The sequence below is a fragment of the Haliotis rufescens genome, unplaced genomic scaffold, assembly GCF_023055435.1.
Source record: "Haliotis rufescens isolate VD_foot unplaced genomic scaffold, xgHalRufe1.0.p SCAF_8, whole genome shotgun sequence".
NCBI lineage: Eukaryota > Metazoa > Mollusca > Gastropoda > Lepetellida > Haliotidae > Haliotis > Haliotis rufescens.
The window spans coordinates 1785078-1811205 of NW_025964372.1; the positions used below are offsets into that span (position 1 = coordinate 1785078).

Sequence of the window (26128 nt, forward strand, 5' to 3'; positions counted from 1 at the left end):
GAGACCACCTACCTAACAATGACTGCGACATGCTGGATCTGCCAATGTCAGGTGAGCTAAATGGATCACAGACAGAGACCACCTACCGAACAAGGACTGTGGCATGCTGGAGCTGCCAATGTCAGGTGAGCTAAATGGATGACGGACAGACACCACCTACCTAACAATGACTGCGACATGCTGGATATGCCAATGTCAGGTGAGCTAAATGGATGATGGACAGACACCACTTACCTAACAATGACTGTGGCATGCTGGAGCTGCCAATGTCAGGTGAGCTAAATGGATCACAGACAGAGACCACCTACCGAACAATGACTGTGGCATGCTGGAGCTGCCAATGTCAGGTGAGCTAAATGGATGATGGACAGACACCACCTACCTAACAATGACTGTGGCATGCTGGAGCTGCCAATGTCAGGTGAGCTAAATGGATGACGGACAGACACCACTTACCTAACAATGACTGCGGCATGCTGGAGCTGCTGACGTCCAGGAAGCTGGTGGCAGGGGTGTTCCTCTGGGACTGTGGGGGCGTGGAGAGGCCGATGAGTACCGATGGGCTGTACTTCAGGTAGACATCAGGGTTCGGGACAGACAGGAACTCCACAATACTGTCGTAGCTTTTACCTTGAGACGATGCAACATCTTGGCCTACAGGGAGGGAAAGTATGTACATGAATCTCCAGATTTGCAACACAGAACAGAGTCTACCCACAACCCAACTTGTACGGGGCTTACAGAATACCGACTGGGCATCAGATAGCAAATATTAGAAGTCATGACAGCTGGCATTTCCTTGAAGTTGATAAAATCTGCATCAATACAGACAAAATCTTAGAGCTGTGTCAAATGTAATTCCAGTACTTAAACATTGAACTACACGAGGGGATTGATAAGTTCTGAACCTTGCATCGAAAGACCCTAAAGACTTCCAAATCATGTATTTTCCAACATAATCCACTTCCACATTGATCGATTTTGGCAACGATGTCGAAAGGATCTTATTCCAGTTACATAGAAGTCCTTCTCTTAGCTGTCCAAGATCTCAGCTGCGTTTGGCTTGAGGTGATGAAGGATAGATTGTAGCCATGGCAATGACTGACTTTTGCACTGGTGCACTGGCACACTGTCCTGATGGAAGTGCAGACCATTTCTCAGCTTCATACTTCTCTTGAATCCTAATTTTATCATGTAATTGCATCAAAAGTGCAACATAATATGCTCCGTTTACTGTCTGACCTTTTGGAAGATGACACCATGATGACACCCTCAGCATCGCGGAACAAGGAGGCCACAACCTTTCCAGCTGATGGGACAGTCTTTTCCTCCTTTGCTGGTGATATAAAATACTTCTAGTGTTTCAATTGTTGCTTGGACTTGGACTTGAAGTCGTGAACCCAGATTTCATTTATAGTCACAACTTGTTGCAAGAACCTTTCTGGCTCAGCTTCAAACAGAGCTATATTATCGTGAAACATGTTGTGCCTGGTGCCTTCTCAATCAGATGCCAGAAGCTTTGGATCCCAACAAACTGACAGTTTCTTCATTGCCAAAGTTTCTCTGATAATGGAATATACTCTCTCCTGGGAAATGCCAACTGAACTAGCTATATGATGCTCCGTCATTCATTGGTTCTTCATTTCCATATCGTGGATTCTCAGGATCATTTCTGGTGATCACAGGCCTCCTCCGTGCTCACCCTGCCATGCTTCACTCTGCTGTCCACCCACCTCTTCACAGTGGCAGAGGAAGGAGGAACCTTCTATTGTGGTGTACTCATTTCTTCAAGGAAGGCTTTGGGCGTTTAGCTCTTTTTCTGCAAGTACTTGATCAATGCACATTCTCACCATTTATCAAAGGTTACAGACTCCTGATTATTTTCCTGACTTGTCACAGTGAAACAATTTACTCAACTAACTCAGGTTTTTGAGGATATACCTCTGACATTATGTAATGTGTACAACAAAAGATTTCACAATTTCGCAATTCCTTCTATGTGAGGCTCAGAACCTAACACCCAACCCTCATACAACAGTGGCAATCTCATTAAAATCAGATCTTAGTTCTCGCTCCCGATAAAAAAAGATCTGAGGACATCTCATTACGGGTCACGTCAGACCGACCTTATGCGAACTTTGACCGACCAATGGAATGACCAATCAGAAGGCAGCTTTCTCATGCTTTACGGCACTAATTTCAAATTGGCTACGCTTCGAAACATATTTGGACAAATTCTCGATTACAAATTTGAAACCTGAACAAAAGAACATTCTGGAATGGCTAATAGATGGTCTAGATTGTATGGATACAGTCGTTAAACCCGTAACTACCGTTCAGAGTTAAAGTTTTCGAGGCTGCATGATCAGAAATTACATTCCGACTGTCACTTTCATAATCTGGTAAGCGATACTCTGATTGGTCGGATGAAAGGTCGTTCTGACGTGACCCGTAATGGGATGTCCTCAGATCTTTGTTTATCGGTAGCGAGAACTGAGGTCTGATTTTAATGAGATTGACAACAGTGGGAGGGGCCCAGTGATGGCGTCACCTGGAGGATGGTCTTGAGCCTGCGTGACGAGATCCCGGGCGGCCTGGTAGGAGTGGGCGAAGATGGGACACCGCAGCTGTTCCCACGTCCCCTCCAGGTGGTCCAGCGACATCTTGGTGCATTCCACAACCACGTCCTGCGTCTCCATGCGCTTCCATCTGCCAAGAAACAGTGCACTGATGTTGGGCTTTCAACACAGACGCATTTTGGGTATCATGGATGAAAACTTTATGTGGGATGAAATCTTTTATCGAAACCCAAAGGTTTTAACATTAACATCTTGGCAACATCTACAAACATTGACAGGTAGATGGCGCTAGCACATCTTAGGATCTAGGTTATCTAAACTTTAAGCAGTGTTTGATTTTTGGTTGGTTTGTTGTTTAACGCCGCACTCAGCAATATTCCAGCTCTATGACGGTGATCTGTAAATAATCGTGTCTGGACCAAACAATCCAGTGATTGATATCATGAGCATCGATCCACGCAATTGGGATCGATGACATTTTTCAACCAAGTCAGCGAGCCTGACCACCCGATCCCGTTAGTCGCCTTTTACAACAAGCATAGTCGTCTGTTACGGCAAGCATGGGTTGCTGAAGATCTATTCCATCCCGGATCTTCACGGGTCAAGCAGTGTTTGAAGTGAAGGAGGGTCTTGGTGTATAAAGGACAGGACTGCCTAATGGCTCATGCCTAGTTACCATTTTAAACTTCAGGGCGTTTTATTATTGTTGAAAGATGAGTAGGCCACATGTCTGAAATGAAGAGATTTATTTAAACCCGAACCTGTTTGTAGATGTCTCTTGTTCTCGCGTTCCCACAATCAGGAAGGGATGGAGACGAACTCTCTCCAACATAGGCTGCAAAGGTCAACAGATTGGACAGTTGGTTGAATATGTATAGTATTTACTGAAGGTGCGGTGAGGTGAAATGGGGTTTAACGCCGCGTCCAAGATTATTGCACTCATATAGCGATGTGCATGCACGTGTGTGTGTGGTTGTGTGTGGCTGCTTGTACTGGTCCGGGCTGATGCCGATTTATAGAGCTAGCCCTCTGAGACACCATGCCGCAGTTTAACATGAATACCCCAATTAGACACAGAATACTGACTCCGAGACGACCAGTCCTTGTTTTAGCCGCTTATTCATGTTAATAATCATACTTACTGAAGGAGGAGGGAGATACAGAAACAGATACCAGCCCCAAAACATGGTCATCCTGATGCCATCAAAGACCAAGACATTGGGTGACAGACCTCATCAGACAGCTAAGCCCCACGTTGGGCGCCATTGTAGCGGCCATAAAATTTCCAAATCTCAGCATGATCTGAGGTTGTCTTGTCTGCTTGACCAGAGTGAGTGAGTGAGTGAGTGAGTGAGTGAGTGAGTGAGTGAGTGAGTGAGTGAGTGAGTGAGTGAGTGAGTGAGTGAGTGAGTGAGTGAGAGTGGTTTTATGCCACATTTAGCAATATTCCAGCAATATCGCGGTGGGGGACACCAGAAATGGGCTTCACACATTGTACCCATGTGAGGAATCGCACCCGGAGTGAGTGAGTGAGTGAGTGTGGTTTTCGACGCTTTTAGCAATATTCCAGCAATATCATGACACTGGACACCAGAAATGGGCTTTACACATAGTACCCATGTGGGGAATTGAACCCGGGCCTTCGACATGACAAACCAACGTTTAACCACTAGACTACCCCGCTGCCCCACATGATAAAAGAGGTTAACCCCATCAGCAAGCTGGCAAGGTAAAGATGTCATCTGTGGGATGGCTCCACACCCTGATATACCAGTCAGACTGGAGTACTGTCAAATCTCACCATGATGACTTCGTCAAACACGACAGCATTGTCCTTCTTTCGATACTGCTGGTGGAGGTATGTGAGGAAGGAGGAGGGGTACATTCCGTACAGGCGATGCAGCATGCTGTACAGCGCCACCTGGAGGTGCAGCAGGAATATGTCCGGAGTGTTGGCTGCAAGGGGAGACAAGCAGGTAGAGTATCAGTACAGTACAATACTAAACAAGGAGACAATCATCTGGTGAAACAGGCAGGGAAATCATCAGATCGTCTGGTACATGGATACGATGGATAATCAAATGATTTCTTAAACCCTTTTTCAGACAACTGTCATGATGGCGATTTTGAGTTTTTTCACAATAGAATGTGTGAGTGAGTTGGTTTTAACAACACAATTTTTACCTTAAGTTTGTCTTTATCTCAAGGGTACGTTCTTACACCCCTTTTGCAATATCATGGCGGGGGACAGCAGAAATGGGCTTCACACACTGTACCAATGTGGGGAATTGAACCCGGGTCTTCAGCATGACGAGCGCACACTTTAACCACTAGGCTACCCTACTGCCCCTTGCCTCCTTGAGTGAGTGAGTGAGTGAGTGAGTGAGTGAGTGAGTGAGTGAGGTTTTAACGCCTTTTTTAGCAATATTCCAGCAATATCTAAAGTCATCCCCTGAGGCACATTTCATCTGCACCTATGCTTATACTGTTGAAATGAACAAAGTCTAGTATAAACTTGCATGTTTTATTCATTCTTAACTCATGCAGATCCTGTTTGCCCTTATCCTATCCTTATCCATGCTTGTCGTAAAAGGCGGCTATGCTTGTCGTAAAAGGCGACTAACGGGATCGGCTGGTCAGGCTCGCTGACTTGGATGATACATGTCATCGATCCCAATTGCGTGGATCGATGCTCATGATATCAATCACTAGATTGTCTGGTCCAGACTCAATTATTTACAGACCGTCGTCATATAGCTGGAATATTGCTGAGTGCGGCGTTAAACAACAAACCAACCAACCAACCCTTATCCTACCTTGTCCTGGTTCTCCTTCAATGACCTTTCAGCCACGGGTTCTCACCTGGTTTCTTAATACTGAATGTAGAGAGCCTCATGAAGATGTCAAATATTTCCTGCAGATGGGATGCAATGGTGACAGGGACAACCGGCAACAGCATCGTCACGATCATCAGCGCAGTCATCACAACCGGGATGTCATTAGCATTCTGTAATAACACACATGCTTCTGTTTCATCAGTGTTTCACTTAGAGGTGAGGTGAAAGGGGGTTTAACGTTGCATTTAAGATTATTGCACTTATATAGAGTGGTGTATGTGTGGGGCTGCTTTTATAGGACCAAACCAAAGCTGGTTTTGTAGTGCTAGCCCACTGACTTCAGCTGTAGGTTTAACATGGATACCCTCTCAGACACAGTATGCTGACTCCGAGCTGACCAGTCCTTGTTTTAGCCCCTTAATGACAAGTGCCAGGAAGGGTAACAACAAGTACCATACTTTACTCCTTTACTCCTTACTTCATGTGATGCGGACGAGGATCAAACCACGACCTTCCGCTCTCTGGGCAGATGCTCAATCCACTAGACAACAGAGATGGTCGTTTCATTGAGAAAGTGCAATGAACGTCATCATATTGTATCAGGTAAGATACTCAGGTAAGATTGTATATTACCCACTGGGGTGATGTCAGTGAAATAATTTTTAGTGATTCTCACTCAGTGAGCATTTCATAAATTTTGTTTCTGGCTGTTTGGCTGGCCCATCTGTTTAATCGTCTTTGCCTTTGCCAGATAAAGTCATTCATTGTTCACGACATCAGCAATGGTTTCATACCACATTTTGTTTATTTTGTTTGTTTGTTGTTTACGCCGCACTCAGCAATATTCCAGCTAAATGATGGCGGTCTGTAAATAATCTAGTCTGGAACAGACAATCCATTGATTGACATCATGAGCATCGATCCACGCTATTGGGATATGATGACATGCATTAACCAAGCCAGCGAGCCTGACCACCCAATCCCGTTAGTCGCCTCTTATGACAAGCATGGCTTGCTGAAGACATATTCTTATCCAGATCTTCACTGGTCACATACCACGTTCCAACACTAGGCTGACTGAGCTGATGTGTCGACCCAATGGGTAACTTACAGAGTGAACTACACTTGGATGTGTGGATTATCTGTCCCTTTGAAACTAGAAGTGTTTGCAAGTACAGGCAAAAACAGTAACAGCTCCCTTCCTCAAAGCTCCTAGGTCTTAAATACAAAAACATTACTTTCAGACCTTGACCTTAATCAAGACAATTCTTAAGATCAAACAAATGCCAAGTCTCAGGATTGTGTCAGAAAAAGTTATACAGTAACTGATAATTAATGATACAACCATGTTTCACAATAAACTCAAAGATGACCTTGACCTTGACCTTTGGCAGACATACACCAGCAATACCTGTGGTAGGATTTGTAAAGATACATGCAACTGTAAGAATTTCATGGATGTAGAACCATGCCTCAGAAACTTTCAATGGTTTGACTGACCTTGACCTTTGATATATTTTGACCAAAACCTTTCAGAGAAGGTATATACAAAGCTTAATGGCACATGCATTAACACTTTTTGAGAAAGTGTAACAAAATCTTTTGAATGAATTTTTTCTATCTCATGACCTTGGCCTTTGACCTCATTGCAAGAATTCCAAAGATCTATTTGGAATAAGTTCATTGTAGGATATCTCTGAGAATTTAAGAATTTCATCGCGTGCTAATTGTTTCCACCACCATTGGGAAAATTAATTGCATATTCTTGTGAAATATTCAGGGTACTTGTGTCAGTGCAAACCATGGATTTGACACTAATTACAATATCTGGGACCATGGGGCAGTCCCTACTTAACCTTCCAGTCTAACCTTGAGACACTTGAGCAATGTAGAGAAGATGGGAGATTCCACTATCTTGTGCGTCCAGGGGGGTTGTTTGTAGACAATGTACATCAGTAGCTGCAGAGACTGGAGCTTCTCCTTGTTCTTCAACCCATCCTGTAGCTTGTCCAGCAGTGGCTGAAATAGGACATGTGAAAATAAAGTTGGTCATCTTGTCATCTTGGTCCTGTTCCATGAAACGACTGTAGCGCTACGACTGTCAAAAGCCTATGTTCAAGTATGAGAGTTACGATCATCTTAGCGCTACGACTGTCAAAAGCCTATGTTGAAGTATGAAAGTTACGATCATCTTAGCGCTACAACTGTCAAAAGCCTATGTTGAAGTATGGGAGTTACGATCATCTTGGCGCTACGACTGTCAAAAGCCTATGTTGAAGTATGAGACTTACGATCATCTTGGCGCTAAGACTGTCAAAAGCCTATTGTGAAGTATGGGAGTTACGATCATCTTAGCGCTACGACTGTCAAAAGCCTATGTTGAAGTATGGGAGTTACAATCATCTTAGCGCTATGACTGTCATAAATCAATGTTAAAGTATGGGAGTTACGATCATCTTAACGCTACAACTGTCAAAAGCCTATGTTGAAGTATGAGACTTACGATCATCTTAGCACTACGACTGTCAAAAGCCTATTGTGAAGTATGGGAGTTACGATCATCTTAGCGCTACAACTGTCAAAAGCCTATGTTGAAGTATGAGACTTACGATCATCTTAGCGCTACGACTGTCAAAAGCCTATTGTGAAGTATGGGAGTTACGATCATCTTAGCGCTACGACTGTCAAAAGCCTATGTTGAAGTATGAGACTTACGATCATCTTAGCGCTAAGACTGTCAAAAGCCTATTGTGAAGTATGGGAGTTACGATCATCTTAGCGCTACGACTGTCAAAAGCCTATGTTGAAGTATGGGAGTTACAATCATCTTAGTGCTACGACTGTCATAAATTAATGTTAAAGTATGAGAGTTACGATCATCTTAGCGCTACGACTGTCAAAAGCCTATGTTGAAGTATGGGAGTTACAATCATCTTAGTACTACGACTGTCATAAATCAATGTTAAAGTATGAGAGTTACGATCATCTTAGCGCTACTGTTGCTCTGTGGAACAGGGCCCTGGCCACAACTAACAAAGGCTGAAACTTGGCAGGAATAGATAACTTTGTCATCTGATCATTTCCATATAGCAAAAACTGCTTTGTACAGTTCAAAAATAGGACTTTCAACAAGACTGCCATGGTCCGCACTGATTGAGATGAGGACTGTCATCACCTGAGACAACCTGTTTTCATTTCATGCAGACTGAATACACAACAAGAGGCTACAGACATTCTGAGGTCGTGTAGAACATCACAAATGCTTACCTTGTCCTGCGGTTCCCGGACCTCAGCTAGGATTTCCTCGATCCTGACAGAATGGGTGACATAGTAATAGTCGACCAGAGTGTGGATCAGCCATGCCTCCCGCCCTGCAGACATACACGAGGCAGTGAGTTGGGTGGAGTAAGTTTGTCACTACCTGCTTTACAGATCCACAAACCCAACATTCCCTGATGTCAAATATAACAAAATAATGAAGGCTGTCATTATTAGGCTAAAAGTCTTGGTTCTCAGGCACCGCCCACATCATCATTAAGTTCGCGGCATGTTTCGTTTATTTCCAAATAAATTAAAAAATCCTCAAATATTTCAAGTCCAACATTGGTAAAATACTGTATTCCAGTATTTTACTCATCAAGGAATACATTTATGTAGGGAGGCCCTTTCCCAGGTTGATTGTACATAAGTGTTAATTGATTACACAACTGGTTATTGGTTACATGTTGGTTTGAACACCCCCACCCCCCAACAAAAAAACACAACCCCCCCCCCGCCCCAATACAAGACACCCCCTGCCCTCACTTTATTTTCAAAAAACATTGCCTGAGAACCAATTCTTTTATTTTTTAAGCCTTATTTTGCCAAGTATATTAACAGTTGTCCCTAAGAAAATAACAGTGATGTGCCCATCACTTAATGGCACAAAGAGTGTACGCTAGTAATACTTGTTATGGCTGGGCACTGGACCTGAAATATTTTCCTATAAGTTGTCCAAGTATTTTGTTTACGTCACTGACTACACCAGCTAATATGCTATTTAGTGAGGTAAGGTGAAGTGAGCTTTAACGTTGCATCCAAGATTATTTCACTTGCATAGCAACATGCATGCACGTGTGTGTTTGGCTGCTTGTACTAGTCCGGGCTAATGCCGATTTAATAGTGCTAGCCCACTGAGATACCATGTCGCAGTTTAACATGAGGGAGTGAGTTGGGTTTAACGCCGCTTTTAACAGTATTCCAGTTATATCACAGCGTGACAGCTTAATGTGGGCGGAAAGCCCGAAGTGATGCAGGTCTAAGACATTCACCACTTCGGTGAAACCCACGAGCACGGGTATGGTGCTGACAAACCTAGAAACATAATTGGGGCGAACCGGGATTCGAACCCACAATCATAGGATTCTGGCGTGCCCAAGGGACGCAACCCTGCACAGCGAATCGCGGCGCCTTAGACGACTGGGCCACCCGTGCCCCCAGTTTAACATGAATACACCACTCGGACACAGTTACTGACTCTGAGCCGACCTGTCTTTGTTTAAGCTTTGAAAACAAAGGCAGCTCTCCCTCTCATAAAAGTGAGTCAGATATCTATGCCTGATCAGTGCAGCAACTCAATATTCCATTCAATAGTCAGACAAGTAGGCAAATATTTCACCCATCCCAACAAAATGTTACAGCCATTGGGTAGCGAGTAGGCAGCTATTTCGGACACTGCTTGGCAAAGGATGTGATGTTGAGGCTTGCCTGAGGTGAGATTGTCAAGGATGAGCTTCCGGATGTCGTCAGCCACGTCGATGTCTGACGACTCCAGAAGGGTGAACATCGCATTGATGTTCTGGGGTTGGTCGATCTGTATACTGGCAGCCATGACGCTCGGCTGTGCACCAATCTTCTTCAATCATTCTCCACACAGGACCATCCACTGATCATCATCCACTGCCTGAAACGGAGGCAGGGGTTTATCAAAGATGTCAAACTAAATAAAAATTAAATTAAGAAAATTTGTATAGTGCATTTTCCAATTAACATGATTAACAAACACCCAAATACACTTAGACCATGATTGATCTAGTCAAAGGTGCTCTGGAAGAGACAGGTTTTGAGTGTCTTCTTAAAGAGCTTGTCAGATTTTCTGTTTCTTGGATTTTTTGTGTTTGTTTGTTATTTAATGCTGCACTCAGCAATATTCCAGCTTTATGACAGCGATCTGTAAATAATCAAGTCTGGACCAGACAATCCAGTGATTGATATCATGCGCATCGATCCACGCAATTGGGATATGATGACATGCATCAACCAAGTCAGCAAGCCTGACCACCCGATTCCATTAGTCGTCTCTTACGACAAGCATAGTCGCCTCTAAGGGATTTAAGTAACTTGATTTAACTTGCACCAGGTACATGTTGACAAGAAAACCCATTTGCACAAGACAAAACCAGGTTGCACCTGGTCCATAAATAATCAAAGTTGAAACATAGGGCAGTCTGGTGACGGTGTCACATTAATTAATATTTGTTTGTTTGTTGTTTAACGCCGCACTCAGCAATATTCCAGCTATATGAAGGCGGTCTGTAAATAATTGAGTCTGGACCAGACAATCTAGTGATTGACATTGCTGTAAAACATAATGGGAGCATGTGCACATAAGTTTGATGACAGCATTCCCACAAAAACATACAAAAAACAAAATTGTGATGAATTATGGTAAATAAACCTTAGCTGTATGGAGTGTGTTCAAAGATCGATGTTGTGTGGACGAGTAAGGCGTAGTCAGACACAACTTTCGTATAGTTTTACTTGCACTTGGTGCATGTTAACAGAAATATTAACTTGCAGTTTTCAATAATAAGTTGCACTGGCCATGTTTTATATAGCTAAAGCAAGCCCTGTGTAATACTATTTAAAATTGTTTTGTTTTTTAAGTTCTTACTTTATTAATTTCAAAGGTATTTTAACATTCAATTCTCTTCCTCTTTATCAGCGTTAGAAATTGGCACTAGTCCTTGCCAAACTGGCCAAAAGTTAAGGTATCATAAGGACAAATAGAAATTTGCCATTTTTAAGGGTTTTGCTATATGTTATCATTATAAGGAATAGTGGACTAAATATGTTAGTTTCTCCCCCTGTTTATTGGGCCTTGTTATCAGTGAAACATGTTACCTCGGCCAAGGCAGGGTTTCATTTAAGGAACTAGTAGAGATATAGCTAGCACCTGGTACAAGTTGACATCACAACCTGGTTGCACTCAAATAAGGGCAGTAGGGTAGCCCAGTGGTTAAACCGTTCGCTAGTCACGAAGACCCGGGTTCGATTCCCGACATGGGTACAATGTGTGAAGCCTATTTCTGGTGTCCCCCGCCATGATATTGCTGGAATATTGCTAAAAGTGGAATAAATCCATACTCACTCAAACTAAACCTATTTACTATTAGGGCTGGCTACCGATACAGATCATAGAGATCAATAATCATCAACTAAATATCGATCAATTATTGATAAATATGGGAGAAGTAACTTTGAGCAAATACGAAAAAAACGAAACTGAAAGAAATCAACCTATTTCATTCCACTGGTGAGTGATGGCACATTTATGCAGACATTTCTTTGAGGGCAATTGTGAACATCTGAGATATAACAAAAGCAGTTACTTTCCTTCTTCAGCAATTGACATATTGACAATTACAAGTCTGTTTTGGTAAATCAAAACCTTCATTCATCCCAATTGTTTATGTAAGATATTATCAATGACACAATTTTCACATCGACAATAGTTAAGATTTCTTCCCATCGACATTAATTCCGATTACCAATCATTTTTGTAAGCCCTATTAACTACAGATGTATATAATTAGGAACATAAAATCTCGGATGTCAGATGAGGGCTTGGACGAGTCAAAACTTTAGAGATAAAGTCTAGACAGATAACCCCTGAGTTGTACATTGATACACTGAGTCACTTGGCCTTCATCGTTAATCAGTGTTTGTGATAGATTTGTGCAACTGATCAAACAACTAACTAATTAATAGTTCAGGGCCCCAGATAATTGTTTGACCCATTAAGTATTTACTCACATGTCATCGCTCACAAGTTTCTTTGGATATTGAGTATATTTTACTCCCTTAGGGTAGGAAGATCCCAATCTCATTAAAACAGACCTTAGTTCTCACTACCGCTAAACAAGGATCTGAGGACATCCCATTAGGGGTCACGTCAGAACGACCTTTCATCCGACCAATCAGTGCGTCGCTTACCAGATTATGAAAGTGACAGTCGGAATGTGATTTCTAATCATGCACTTTAACATGGGGTATATCGAAAGATAGTTCGAGGTTTAACGACTGAATCCTTACAATCTAGACCATCTATTAGCCATTCCAGAATTTTTTTGTTCAGGTTTCAAATTTGTAATTGAGAATTTGTCAAAATATGTCTCGAAGCGTAGTCGCCAATTTAAAATTTGTGCGGTAAGGCACGAGAAAGCTGCCTTCTGATTGGTCATTCCATTGGTTGGTCAAAGTTCGCGCAAGGTCGGTCTGACGTGACCCGTAATGGGATGTCCTCAGATCTTTGTTTAGCGGTAGCGAGAACTAAGATCTGATTTTAATGCGATTGGGAAGATTCTTTTTGATGACAGACAAGCTTTGGTTCTACTGACTCAAGAGACTCCAGAAACAAGCCTTTTCACTTGAAGTTAAGGGCTAAAAGCTTTCCGAAACTTAGTCTTGTTTGTTTCCAGTGCCCCAATTATAACCATCAACATACCTTGTTCTTTCTTCATATTCCCACAACAATCCACACACAGATCTCACATGCTCTGGTCTTGTTTGTGTAAACTGTGACCACCTTAGTCTGCTATGAGCAATGTTTGTTTGTTTGTTGTCTAAATCCGCACTCAGCAATATTCTAGCTATATGGTCTGTAAATAATATGGAGTCTGGAGCAGACAATCCAGTGATTGACATCATGAGCATCGATCTATGCAAATGGGAAATGATGACATGCATGAACCAAGTCACCGCGTGACCACCTGATCCTGTTAGTTGCGTCTTCCATGGACCAATTCTAACCTCATTCATCTAAAATTGATGTGCTGGAAGACAGTTAACCCAAGGCTATATGCTCAAAGAAAAATATGTTTAACATGTTAAAAGCTTGATCAAAGGAGATATAACGTAGTATGAATAATAGCGTACTTGATCCGTGACAATCTATTACATAAACATTTTTTAAGGGTATGAACTCAAGTAAGGCCAAGAGGTTAGCCCAAAAAATAATTTTTGTTCAAGGGATATCAAATACAGTTGATGCAGAGTTGGTGCACTGCCATGTACATGTTGCATGATATGTAATACATTCACCACATCAGACCTAGATTTATAACCCAATTTTAGATTGAATAATTACTCCAGACATGGGAAATGCCAAATGGTAACCTTTGTCAGGTAATCTGAGTGGTGCCACTACTAATTATGCTGGTAATAAATTCATTAACTGAGCATCAAGTGAATGACAAGTACTATTCCCTTGTTGCCATCGAAGTTTCATTGTATAACCATTTATATAACACATACATTGTTTGATTAATGCGCATATTCAAAGGGGCGGGGGATATTGAAGACTTTATCTTCTTGTTCAGTTTACATCCGATAGTAGAAAGTATGCAATAACCACATGCAATGGCAAAATTTGGTTTCATCAATTAAATGTTTATTTATTACAGTAAAGGTCTGTTGACATGCCATTATTGCATGACATGATTAACTATCACACTCTGAAACACAAAAATGGGATTAGAGTGAGTGAGTGAGTTTGATTTTACGCCGCTTTTAGCATTATTCCAGCAATATCACGGCTGGGTACACCAGAAATGGGCTTCACACATTGTACCCATGTCGGGAATCGAACCCGGGTCTTCGGCGTGAAGAGCGAACGCTTTAACCACTGGGCTACCCGACCACCCCAAATGGGATTAGAATCAATCTCAGCCAACTAATCATCCACGCAATCAGAAAACCGAACGTGCTTTTGCTACGATACTCTTTTTTTATTTTTGAAACTATACCCATCAAGGGTATTTCCAAATAATGACATCCAAAGAGCTTCCACTGTTTTTTTCTATTTGTTTAGGTTGAAGAAATTAAAGTTAACATGCACCCTTTTAATATCAAAATCTTCATAGATCACAGGTGACCAATCAGCATTTAGAAATCATTAAAAGATATTGCCTCAAAGTTTATTTCCACTGTCACAACAGACGGTAGCCCAGACTCTTGTTACTCTTAGTTAAGTTAGCGAGCAAATCAGCTGACGGCAGCTAAAGAGACCTAGTCGGTTGTGTTGAGACAGCAGCGTAGAAGCTAGAGTCTAGTGACTCTTTGATGGATGACAAAATGCCTTAAAACCATATATGCATACATGTAAATCCTCTGCACAGTTGTACTGTCAAGAATCTGCATTCAGTTGCAAACTTCCAAAAAATATTGGCTCAGACAAGCACAAAGATCCTTACATTGATGTTGCTTTGATAAGGAGAAGGGTAAGCTGACATAACGCGTAATCAGCTGGTTATGTGAACTGCGTCAAAAATCAATATGCATATAACACTGGGCTCATGTAAGCTGTGAGATAGGCGGCAGTTTTCACTGAAAGCATAATATAAATTAATATCGACTCGTTTTCTGTTCAAAACTTAAACAAATACATAGATTACCTTCAGAAGTTGCAAAACAAACACTATGCGTGCATGAATAACCTGTCCAGTGCCACTAATCTGTTCACTCGTGTACTGGCACCGGAAGTGACCCTCGCGCGTGTAGTTCAAGCTGAAGTCACGAGACCGGCGAGGATGTAGTTGCATTCGTCTTATCAAATGACAGAGCTTGGATTCGTCTGTAATTTGTTCGGTTAATTAGTGGGATCTCTTTCACTAGTGACAGAGTGTTTGTGCAAAACTGTCCCCAACCCCCATATGATTCGAGTCTCAATATACCTGTCACCCCTACTTTTGAGCTATTCCATTATCGTCATACTACTTTTTAACACTATCTAAAAATAAAAACAAGTATTCTTTTCCTATATCCATTATTGTGGAATAGATATTATATTTTTAAACGTGTCATACACTGATTTAAAATAAGTATTTTTAAAATAATTATTGACATTAGAAGTAGATATTAACTAAGTTATTTTACTCTTTTTCAGTGACAAATTATACGCTGACAGGAAAATACTACACGATGCAACAAAATGGCGCCGTGCATGGAACCGGGGAAATTTTGACTTTTTTAACAATTGAATTATTTGTACCAGTTCAACTGTCAACCTAAAATGGAGCCCCACACGAGTCAAGATGTTGAAAACGAACGCTTGAAATTACAAAACGACATTCAAAAAATCCAAGACACTCTATACGAGGATAGCTACAGCGAGTACGACAGCAGCGACGATTCCTGCCTGGAAATCGACTTAGGAAGTTCTGAAAGGAATCCGTCCGCTTTGACCGTAACTGATGACGGTACGTCCGCACCACGTTATCGCAATGTCATGAAATATATTGAGGGTAGAAAGTACTTTGGCGGATCCTATCTTTATTACGTATCGAAGAATTAATGTACTTCTTTTATAATATCTATCAATTATTTATGAGTGAGTGAGTGAGTGAGTGAGTGAGTGAGTGAGTGAGGTTTTACGCCGCTTTTAGCAATATCACGGCGGGGGACACCAGAAATGGGCTTCACACATTGTACCCATGTCGGGAATCGAACCCGGGTCCTCGGCGTGACGAGCTAACGCTTTAACCACTAGGCTACCCGACCGCCCCTCAATTATTTATGATGATACCCTTGAAAGTTGATACGAGGGGTGTGAGTCAGTGCTGGAATATCGCTGACTGTGGGGTAAAATAACAAACTAAAGTGTCCATATGTATTTTTAGTTTCAGTATGTGTATTAGAATTGGGCAGGTAGCTTGTTAACATTGTCAAGTTAAGGAAAAGTATCATAATATTAAACATGTAATGTAAAACATGTTAGACTGCAACCTCGGGGTATCGCGGTACTTGTCATGTCCGCAAAACAGAACAAATGCACTCACTAACCTTTATGATTATTTGTGTTCTCTATATCAGGTGTCATTATTTTATCTAATTATGCATATTGTACTGATAAAAGTTCATTCATTAGTCGCCGCGAGTAAAAGCCGGGCCTCGCACTCAGTTTGACTCAGTTTGACAAGGAAAGAACCTTTATGATTATTTGTGTTCTCTAAATCAGGTGTCATTATTTTATCTAATTATGCATATTGTACTGATAAAAGTTAATTCATTAGTCGCTGCGAGTAAAAGCCAGGCCTCACACTCAGTTTGACAAGGGAGAGAAATCGTATCGATACGGCTATATCTGTTTATCAAAAAGTACCTGGACTTTATAATAATATCACATGAATTATATGCATGAACTGTCTGTAAGAATCAGTTATGTTTGTTTGCTGGGATATTACCTGTGAGCTCAAAATCTTTTGTGTACATTGTACAGACATGTCTGTACATCATGTGAATAAAACAAAAGTGAAGGAAAATAATTCAATTTACAGACAGCTTGTTTTATTGTAAGTAAAACATTAACCATTTGAAGGTTAGTGAGGTAACCTAGTGGTTAACAAATTCACTCACCTTGATTGGACAAACGAGGCTATGCTTAGTCCAAAAATATCGCGTAATCAACAAGACATCCGGTTCGTAAAAGACATGGATTTTGCAGATTTCGGTCGACTGCAGGATTTGCAAAGCATGTGTACCGCCAACAGGGCGTCAGATATTTTGCAAATTCTTGCATGTTTTTAATCAAGGTACACATGACGTATTTGATGCACTTCGCGGGGTAAGACCCGTTTTATTACAATACAGATCTTGACTATTGCAGTTTTGTTTGAAGCAAATGCAAGTGATATGAGATATGTAATCTGACCATGCTGATTGGTCAATAAGAGGAACATAGAAGGGACATAACTCGTAATAGCCACTGGTGGAGCCTTGAAAATCCAGCCTAGTTCGGCAAGGGTGGTTTTATGGTCAGTTAACTCCCTTGCCTCGGGAAGAAGGTGTTTTCTAATCATGCAACCTTCAAAAGGTTAACACAAGTTATTCCAAACAACAGTTATGGGCTGTACTCTGTCAAAATCATCATCTGTCTTTCTTCAAGGGGATAAACATTTGAACAGAAGAGACTATATATAGCCTGCCATACAACCTCGGCTATCTATTCTATTCCAGAATGTTCTTTTGTTCAGTTTCAAATTTTTATTCGAGAAATTTGTCAAAATATTTTTCAAAGTGTAGTCTGGATTAGAAGTCGCCAGTTTGAAACAAGTGCTGCATAGCTCGAGAAAGCTGCCTTCTGATTGGCTAATTTCGACTTCTTGTTAGTCATTTCACTGGTTGGTCAAAGTTTGTGAAAGGTCGTGACCTGTGAAGGGATGTCCTCAAATCGATGTTTATCATGTTTATTGGTAAGGAGAACTAAGATCTGATTTTATTGAGATTGCAATTGTCACTGTGTGTGAAGACCATTCTGTTTCATAATATGATTTAAATGTTAAACAATTGCTGTAAATCCTTTTCTCCACTCTATCACAAACACAAATGACTTCTTGTCCTTAATAATTGATAAGCCACGTGATATGGATGCAACTCCAGTGATGCTTAAAATGACTACTTGCACATAAAGATAACAGAAAAATAGTGAACTGGTTGGATGCATTTTCCCGAGGCAAGGGAGTTAGCTGACGATAAAAGTCCAGTTTGAACCCTTGCGGAACTGGACTGGAATTTCTGGGCTGGATTGTAGCACCACCAGTAGTTGTTACAAGTTGTAACACTCGTATCACTTGCATTTGCTTCAAACAAAATGGCGGCGGCCAGTCAAGACGATCTGATCAATAATCAAGATCTATGTTGTGATAAAACGGGTCTAACATCGCAAACTGCTTCAAATCACGTGAGCACCTTGATTATAAACATGAAAAAATTTGGAAAATATCTGCTGATGCCGAGTTATCGGTGCACATCCTTTGCAAATCCTGCAATCGTCAGAAGTCTGAATGACAGTTTACAAACCGGATTTCGATTTTGTTATGCAATTTTGATTGGACTATGCATAGACTCATTAGTCCAGCCCAAATGTAACTCCATAATTCCAGCCTAGTTCGGCAAGGGTGGAAACTTGCCTTTTAAAGTCAGTTAACTCACTTGCCTCGGGAAGATGGGTTGGGTGAGACAACCATGACTTTCCTAGGACAAGAATTGACTAACATAACGTTGTGTTGCAGATGCTCGAACCCATTCCAGCTTTGCTGAATCTTCTGCAAGTCATTTTGATGGCACTGAGGTACGTGAAGAATCTGAGAATGCCGATTTGTTGACTTTTTATTTTTATTTTAAAAGTTTTATTTGCTTAGTTGATGTCTGAAGAACAGGGACTTAGTCAACAAGGATTTATTGATTTCAACAAAGGGCTTGTTAAGCAGGGACTTAGTCAACAAGGATTTATTGATTTCAACAAAGGGCTTGTTAAGCAGGGACTAAGTCAACAAGGATTTATTGATTTCAACAAAGGGCTTGTTAAGCAGGGACTAAGTCAACAAGGATTTATTGATTTCAACAAAGGGCTTGTTAAGCAGGGATTAAGTCAACAAGGATTTATTGATTTCAACAAAGGGCTTGTTAAGCAGGGACTTAGTCAACAAGGATTTATTGATTTCAACAAAGGGCTTGTTGAGAAAAAACAACTTTCATATTTTATCATTGTAGCATCCAGTGCAATAAAATGAAGCTATTTATTGTTTTAATGACTATGATGACCCCAGCAATTTTGTCAGTCAAATAACAGAAAATGTGTTGTAATTAGCATATCAAGTTCACTACTAAAAATAACCACTTGAAACGTGTCTACAGCTAGCTTTTCCTTTAAAACATGCTCTGAAATATTTATCATGTTTATAGTCAAGAAGTTTCCATGCAATTTGACGTAAATATGTGTATCGCGATATGTAGCATATCGTTACCTATCTAACAAGACTCGTATCGTTACCTATGTATCTAGATCAGTATCGTATCCTGACCTTGCTGTATCGTTCAAAGCAGCGTAAAACCATATTCACTCACTCACTCATTAGTTGTAAATAGATACTAAATGTCTCCTGCACAACTGTGCTAAGTGACTCACATCACTGATTGCAGATATCGGAAGTGACAGATTTTGAGCAGGAGATAAATGTTGGTGATGCGGAGTCCGCGGAGTTGCCCGTGTCTGTGGAGTCATGCCTTGCGTTGAACCGAGCTTACCAGGAAGTGATTGTGGACGTTCTCCGCCAGACAGAGGCTTCACTGGAGGAAAACAGACAGAAACAGGTAGCACGGTTTCCATGGTTACGTCAAAACATGATCGTTATCATACTCTTTCTAGAGTTTGATTTTATGTCAGTTCTTGACCCACAGACTATTTTTGAAAAAAGTTACTAGTCCACAAGTGTTTCTATTACTAAAGTATTTGTCCAGTGTCAGTTTTTCTGTATTCACTGATGAATAGACTTTCACTTGAGGTCTAACTCACTATTGTAAGTCATACCTATTTAACAGACTCATTTGAGGGATGACGATTCTTATTTTTATTTTGAAATTCTGAGCTATTTGGAGTTATGTTTGTCTGCTTTCAACAGAACTTAGAAGATAATGGTGTGAGTGTGGACCTGTGTATATTCCAGGGTATCTGTTATGAGACACAGATATTAATATTCTGATCTTTCCAATACAGATATTGTTTTGAGATTTGCTATGAATGTGGATGTGAACTCTTGTTACATTTACTGTGGATGTGGATGTGAACTCCTGTGACATTTACTGTGAATGTGCAGTGACAGGTTTCACCTTCAGACAAGAAGGGGCTGCAGGAGATCATCTACCGTATTCAACGTATTAAGCGCCCGGGGTGCTCTCAAAATTGGAAATAGTGGGCTCTTATTAGAATATAATTTTGGTGAGAACAAAAACAGAGTTGAAAATTTTTAAATTTCGTACCGTAGTTTATGCTGACAGCCTGAAATGATACCAAAGAAAAGTATGTGTCATACACGACAGATATAATTTCCAGAATTTAATTGCCAACAATTAAGGGTGCATATAACACATGAGTGAGTATTATACACGAATCAAAAAGTCTTGTGTACATTGATCAAACGGAAGGGGTGCTAATTGGGATTGTTCACTAGCAAATATATTAGCAAATATCGCCATGGGTGCTTATTAGAGCGGGGTGCTTATTACGTCGACTACGGTAATCCGATTCCCAGGGGCTAAAGGAGCAACTGATGCAATTGAAATTTTGTTACAGCAACACTTTGAGAAGGATGTTGTTTGCCAGCGAGAGAAGAATCTGAACTCTGCCCAGTCCAAGGTTCTGTACAAGCACTTCTCCATGCCCTACATCAAAGACCCTGCTGGAGGGGTGAGGCCTTCAAACTTCAATAATGTTAATCAAATAATTGTCAACTTAACTTATTGTAGTTTTTACTTCTATCTATAAGTTTTGGAATTTGTTTGTTGTCCTAATTATCATCAGGGGGCACTGGTGGCCCAGTCGTCTAAGGCGGCAATTCACTGTGCAGAGTTGCGTCCCTTGGGCATGCCAGAAACCTATGATTGTGGGTTCGAATCCCGGTTTGCCCCGATTATGTTTCTAGGTTTGTCAGCACCATACCCGTGCTCGTGGGTTTCACCGAAGTGGTAAACGTCTGAGACCTGCATCACTTCGGGCTTTCCTCCCACATTAAGCTGACACAACGCGATATAACTGTAATACTGTTAAAAGCGGCGTTAAACCTAACTCACTCACTGACTCACTAATTATCATCAGTTATTTAATGGGAGACAACTCTGTGTGACTTCTCATCTTTGAGTTGGCGACAACATAAGCACGATTAGACCTAAAATGTGATGGAAATTATTGTATATTGCTAGACTTATTAGGGTAGTGAAATTTGCATCATTCATTCAGCACCAATGTAAATTATCTACCCCAAATCCCTTTTCTAGGGCCCCCCTCCAAATGAAGATGTTCAAATGAAACAACTGATGAAGGAGCACAAGCAGGATATTCCACCGGACAGAGACTGTAAGTCCAACGTTCCAGCTCATCCTCCATTATCCAGGGTGTATTATCTCCTTCTGTTGGGATAAATACCCTGCACCCATTCACCACCATTGCTTCAGGTTAACCATAGTTTAAACATCATTTAAAATAGCTGACTAATCAGATTACATTCATGTGTAAGAGTGAGTGAGTGAGTTTGGTTTTACGCCGCTTTTAGCAATATCACGGCGGGGGACACCAGAAATGGGCTTCACACATTGTACCCATGTCGGGATTCGAACCCCGGGTCTTCGGCGTAACGAGCGAACGCTTTAACCACTAGGCCACCCGACCGCCCCTTCATGTGTAAGAGGAATCTGGTGCCAAGTTATGAGAGATGGAGATGGTGATGTCCAAGAGAACCTTTGATGGTGAATCGGTCCTGGGTATCTGTTATATTAGAATGGGTCCTATATGGCTAAAATAATGCTGATGCTACATTAAATTTTAACTCACACACTCATATTAGAACGGACGTACAGTACACTGGATAATGGAGGGTGAGCATCTACAGTTATGCCAGTTACTGAATATCATTGTTGACCCCTAGACTAGAATGTGTGATAATGTTAATGGGAGTACTCCTAGTTTTAATATTCAAAAACACTATCTTCTTACTCAGCATGTGCGATGGGGGAGCTGTTGTATCTGTTGTACATAAACATTTCAGGCTGTCACTATAAACCACGAAATTTATCTTTCAACTCTGTTTTTTTCACCAACATAATATTCTAAAAAGAGCCCCCTATTTCTAATTTTGAGAGCGCCCTGGGCGCTTATTACGTTGAATATGGTAGGTTGAAAACAGAATAAGATCCCAACTCACTCGCTCAATCCCTGAAGCAGCACACCTCAACACCAAGAAAGCAGGCCGTGTTATGGTAGAAGGTGTTACAGGTAGTCGTTGGATTCAATAGTGGTTGCTTTTCTCACCAGCGTTTCCCACTTGATTTAATTTCCATTGGGTGGAATGTGTTCAGGGCTGAATCGGGACAGGAAGAAGTTGTACGAAGCCATTGCTGAGGATGCCCTCCAACAGCTGCTGCAACCTCTGATGATGAGGTAAGTGAGTGTAACCATGGCAACAGAGAGATGGAGGGGATCAGGATGTTTCTAGGGAAGAGTAAATTCTGTGTCCGTTACTTGTTAGAGCAGACAAAGAAGGTTTTGGTGGCTTGTTTTGTTGATTGTATGTCATACTCTTGTGACTGACGTTGTTGGTGTGAGTGATGGTGCTGTGACTGTCATTGCTGGTGCTGTGGCTGATGTTGCTGGTGCAGTGACTGATGTTGCTGTTGGTGTGAGTGATGGTGCTGTGACTGATGTTGCTGTTGGTGTGAGTGATGGTGCTGTGACTGACGTTGCTGTTGGTGTGAGTGATGGTGCTGTGACTGACGTTGCTTTTGCCGGGCTGATGTTGCTGTTGGTGTGAGTGATGGTGCTGTGACTGACATTGCTGGTGCTGTGACTGATTTTGCTGTGACTGACGTTGCTGGTGCTGTGACTGATGTTGCTGTTGGTGTGAGTGATGGTGTTGTGACTGACGTTGCTGTTGGTGTGAGTGATGGTGCTGTGACTGACATTGCTGGTGCTGTGACTGACGTTGCTGTTGGAGTGAGTGATGGTGCTGTGACTGACATTGCTGGTGCTGTGAGTGATGGTGCTGTGACTGATGTTGCTGTTGGTGTGAGTGATGGTGTTGTGACTGACATTGCTGGTGCTGTGACTGATGTTGCTGGTGCAGTGACTGATGTTGCTGTTGGTGTGAGTGATGGTGCTGTGACTGATGTTGCTGTTGGTGTGAGTGATGGTGCTGTGACTGACGTTGCTGTTGGTGTGAGTGATGGTGCTGTGACTGACGTTGCTTTTGCCGGGCTGATGTTGCTGTTGGTGTGAGTGATGGTGCTGTGACTGACATTGCTGGTGCTGTGACTGATGTTGCTGTGACTGACGTTGCTGGTGCTGTGACTGATGTTGCTGTTGGTGTGAGTGATGGTGTTGTGACTGACGTTGCTGTTGGTGTGAGTGATGGTGCTGTGACTGACATTGCTGGTGCTGTGACTGACGTTGCTGTTGGAGTGAGTGATGGTGCTGTGACTGACATTGCTGGTGCTGTGAGTGATGGTGCTGTGACTGATGTTGCTGTTGGTGTGAGTGATGGTGCTGTGACTGACATTGGTGTTGCTGTGGCTGATGTTGCTGTTGGTGTGAGTGATGGTGCTGTGACTGACATTGCTGGTGCTGTGACTGATGGTGCTGTGACTGACATTGCTGGTGCTGTGACTGACGTTGCTGTTGGTGTTGTGTAGACAGGAGCTGGAGCAGGACAAGCTGGAGAGATGCAGTGGGAAGGACGCTGCAGCAATCAGGGCCCGCATCCGCGCCATCGAGGAGGACATGGTACAGAAGAGGTGGGTCACCAGCTGCGTTGTTCAGGCACTGTGTGCATTATGAAGGATCGTAACACAGCTCGACTTGTTGATTCAATTCCCAGGCTCAAACCTTTTGTCACTACAATCTCTGTTACATGCTGACAACCTAACTAGATATCCTGGCAACATGTACCGATATTCGATCACTTCCCATTACGTATCAGTTACTTAGCAATCTTAGAATTTCCCCACACTGACCATGAGTTCGTTCGTTATCACTTCCGGTATTTAGAGTTATCTCCCTTTGATGGTTAGCGTTTGTCGTAAACAATTACATTGAAATCTCAGCTAGCTGGGGATCAAACTGCTCTAGGATTCAGGGCCAGATTTGGCTCTTACTCCATACTTCATCTTTCCTGTCAGAGATGCTGATGTCAAGTGAATCCTGCATGTTCTTCACAAGGACTCGTACAGTTTGAGATGCAGCATCAGATTGGAGTACATTGAGTTCCCTGCTTTTTCTCTAAACTCAGTTTCATAACTATGATGGCACACAAATTGGCAGTGGTCATTTGTGAATTGTTATTCCCATGTCTGATGAATATCGTGAACACCACCAGACTTAAGGAATAATGTTTTTTTCTGACAATTGTTTGAACATATCCCTAATATTAAGTGTTTGTCACTGTTGTGCTCCCTGATATTAAGTGTTTGTGACTGTTGTGCTCCCTGACATTAAGTGTTTGGAGCTGTTGTGCTCCCTGACATTAAGTGTTTGGAGCTGTTGTGCTCCCTGACATTAAGTGTTTAGGTTTGTTGTGCTCCCTGACATTAAGTGTTTGGGGCTGTTGTGCTCCCTGACATTAAGTGTTTGGGACTGCTGTGCTCCCTGACATTAAGTGTTTGGGACTGTTGTGCCCCCTGACATTAAGTGTTTGGGACTGTTGTGCTCCCTGACATTAAGTGTTTGGGACTGTTGTGGTCCCTGACATTAAGTGTTTGGGACTGTTGTGCTCCCTGACATTGTGTGTTTGTCACGGTTGTGCTCCCTGACATTAAGTGTTTGTCACTGTTGTGCTCCCTGACATTAAGTGTTTGTGACTGCTGTGCTCCCTGACATTAAGTGTTTGTCACTGTTGTGCTCCCTGACATTAAGTGTTTGGGCTGTTGTGCTCCCTGACATTAAGTGTTTGGGCTGTTGTGCCCCCTGACATTAAGTGTTTGGGGCTGTTGTGCTCCCTGACATTAAGTGTTTGTGACTGTTGTGCTCCCTGACATTAAGTGTTTGGGGCTGTTGTGCCCCCTGACATTAAGTGTTTGGGACTGTTGTGGTCCCTGACATTAAGTGTTTGGGACTGTTGTGCTCCCTGACATTAAGTGTTTGTCACTGTTGTGCTCCCTGACATTAAGTGTTTGGGACTGTTGTGGTCCCTGACATTAAGTGTTTGGGACTGTTGTGGTCCCTGACATTAAGTGTTTAGGTTTGTTGTGCTCCCTGACATTAAGTGTTTGGGGCTGTTGTGCCCCCTGACATTAAGTGTTTGGGACTGTTGTGGTCCCTGACATTAAGTGTTTGGGGCTGTTGTGCTCCCTGACATTAAGTGTTTGGGTCTGCTGTGTTCCCTGACATTAAGTGTTTGGGGCTGTTGTGCTCCCTGACATTAAGCGTTTGGGACTGTTGTGGTCCCTGACATTAAGTGTTTGGGACTGTTGTGGTCCCTGACATTAAGTGTTTAGGTTTGTTGTGCTCCCTGACATTAAGTGTTTGGGGCTGTTGTGCCCCCTGACATTAAGTGTTTGGGACTGTTGTGGTCCCTGACATTAAGTGTTTGGGGCTGTTGTGCTCCCTGACATTAAGTGTTTGGGTCTGCTGTGTTCCCTGACATTAAGTGTTTGGGGCTGTTGTGCTCCCTGACATTAAGTGTTTGGGACTGTTGTGGTCCCTGACATTAAGTGTTTGTGACTGTTGTGCTCCCTGACATTAAGTGTTTGGGGCTGTTGTGCTCCCTGACATTAAGTGTTTGGGTCTGCTGTGTTCCCTGACATTAAGTGTTTGGGGCTGTTGTGCTCCCTGACATTAAGTGTTTGGGGCTGTTGTGCCCCCTGACATTAAGTGTTTGGGGCTGTTGTGCTCCCTGACATTAAGTGTTTGGG

The 26128-nt window shown here is 42.1% G+C and overlaps 2 protein-coding genes across 4 annotated transcripts in view; one reads left to right on the top strand and one right to left on the bottom strand.

Annotated features, from left to right (window-relative positions):
* Positions 1-15410, bottom strand: part of LOC124144643 (hamartin-like) — a 38053-nt gene extending 22643 nt beyond the window's left edge. Inside the window, exons 1-9 of the mRNA XM_046514174.2 lie at positions 15130-15410; positions 10163-10358; positions 8684-8787; positions 7286-7435; positions 5442-5586; positions 4381-4535; positions 3341-3414; positions 2552-2709; positions 457-654 (exon numbers count right to left, since the gene is read on the bottom strand). Coding sequence (XP_046370130.2) covers positions 457-654; positions 2552-2709; positions 3341-3414; positions 4381-4535; positions 5442-5586; positions 7286-7435; positions 8684-8787; positions 10163-10286 — 1108 coding nt within the window. The 5' untranslated portion in view covers positions 10287-10358; positions 15130-15410. The remainder of the gene's footprint in view (positions 1-456; positions 655-2551; positions 2710-3340; positions 3415-4380; positions 4536-5441; positions 5587-7285; positions 7436-8683; positions 8788-10162; positions 10359-15129) is intronic.
* A 225-nt stretch (positions 15411-15635) lies between these two features.
* LOC124144641 overlaps positions 15636-26128 on the top strand; it is a 36757-nt gene continuing 26264 nt past the window's right edge. For 2 of the 3 annotated variants that reach the window (XM_046514171.2, XM_048389001.1), the window contains exons 1-7: positions 15636-15933; positions 18745-18803; positions 19655-19825; positions 20805-20918; positions 21506-21584; positions 22583-22664; positions 23912-24013. In XM_046514171.2, the coding sequence (XP_046370127.2) occupies positions 15747-15933; positions 18745-18803; positions 19655-19825; positions 20805-20918; positions 21506-21584; positions 22583-22664; positions 23912-24013 (794 nt within the window). In that variant the 5' untranslated portion in view covers positions 15636-15746. The remainder of the gene's footprint in view (positions 15934-18744; positions 18804-19654; positions 19826-20804; positions 20919-21505; positions 21585-22582; positions 22665-23911; positions 24014-26128) is intronic. The other variant, XM_046514170.2, reaches the window with a different exon arrangement.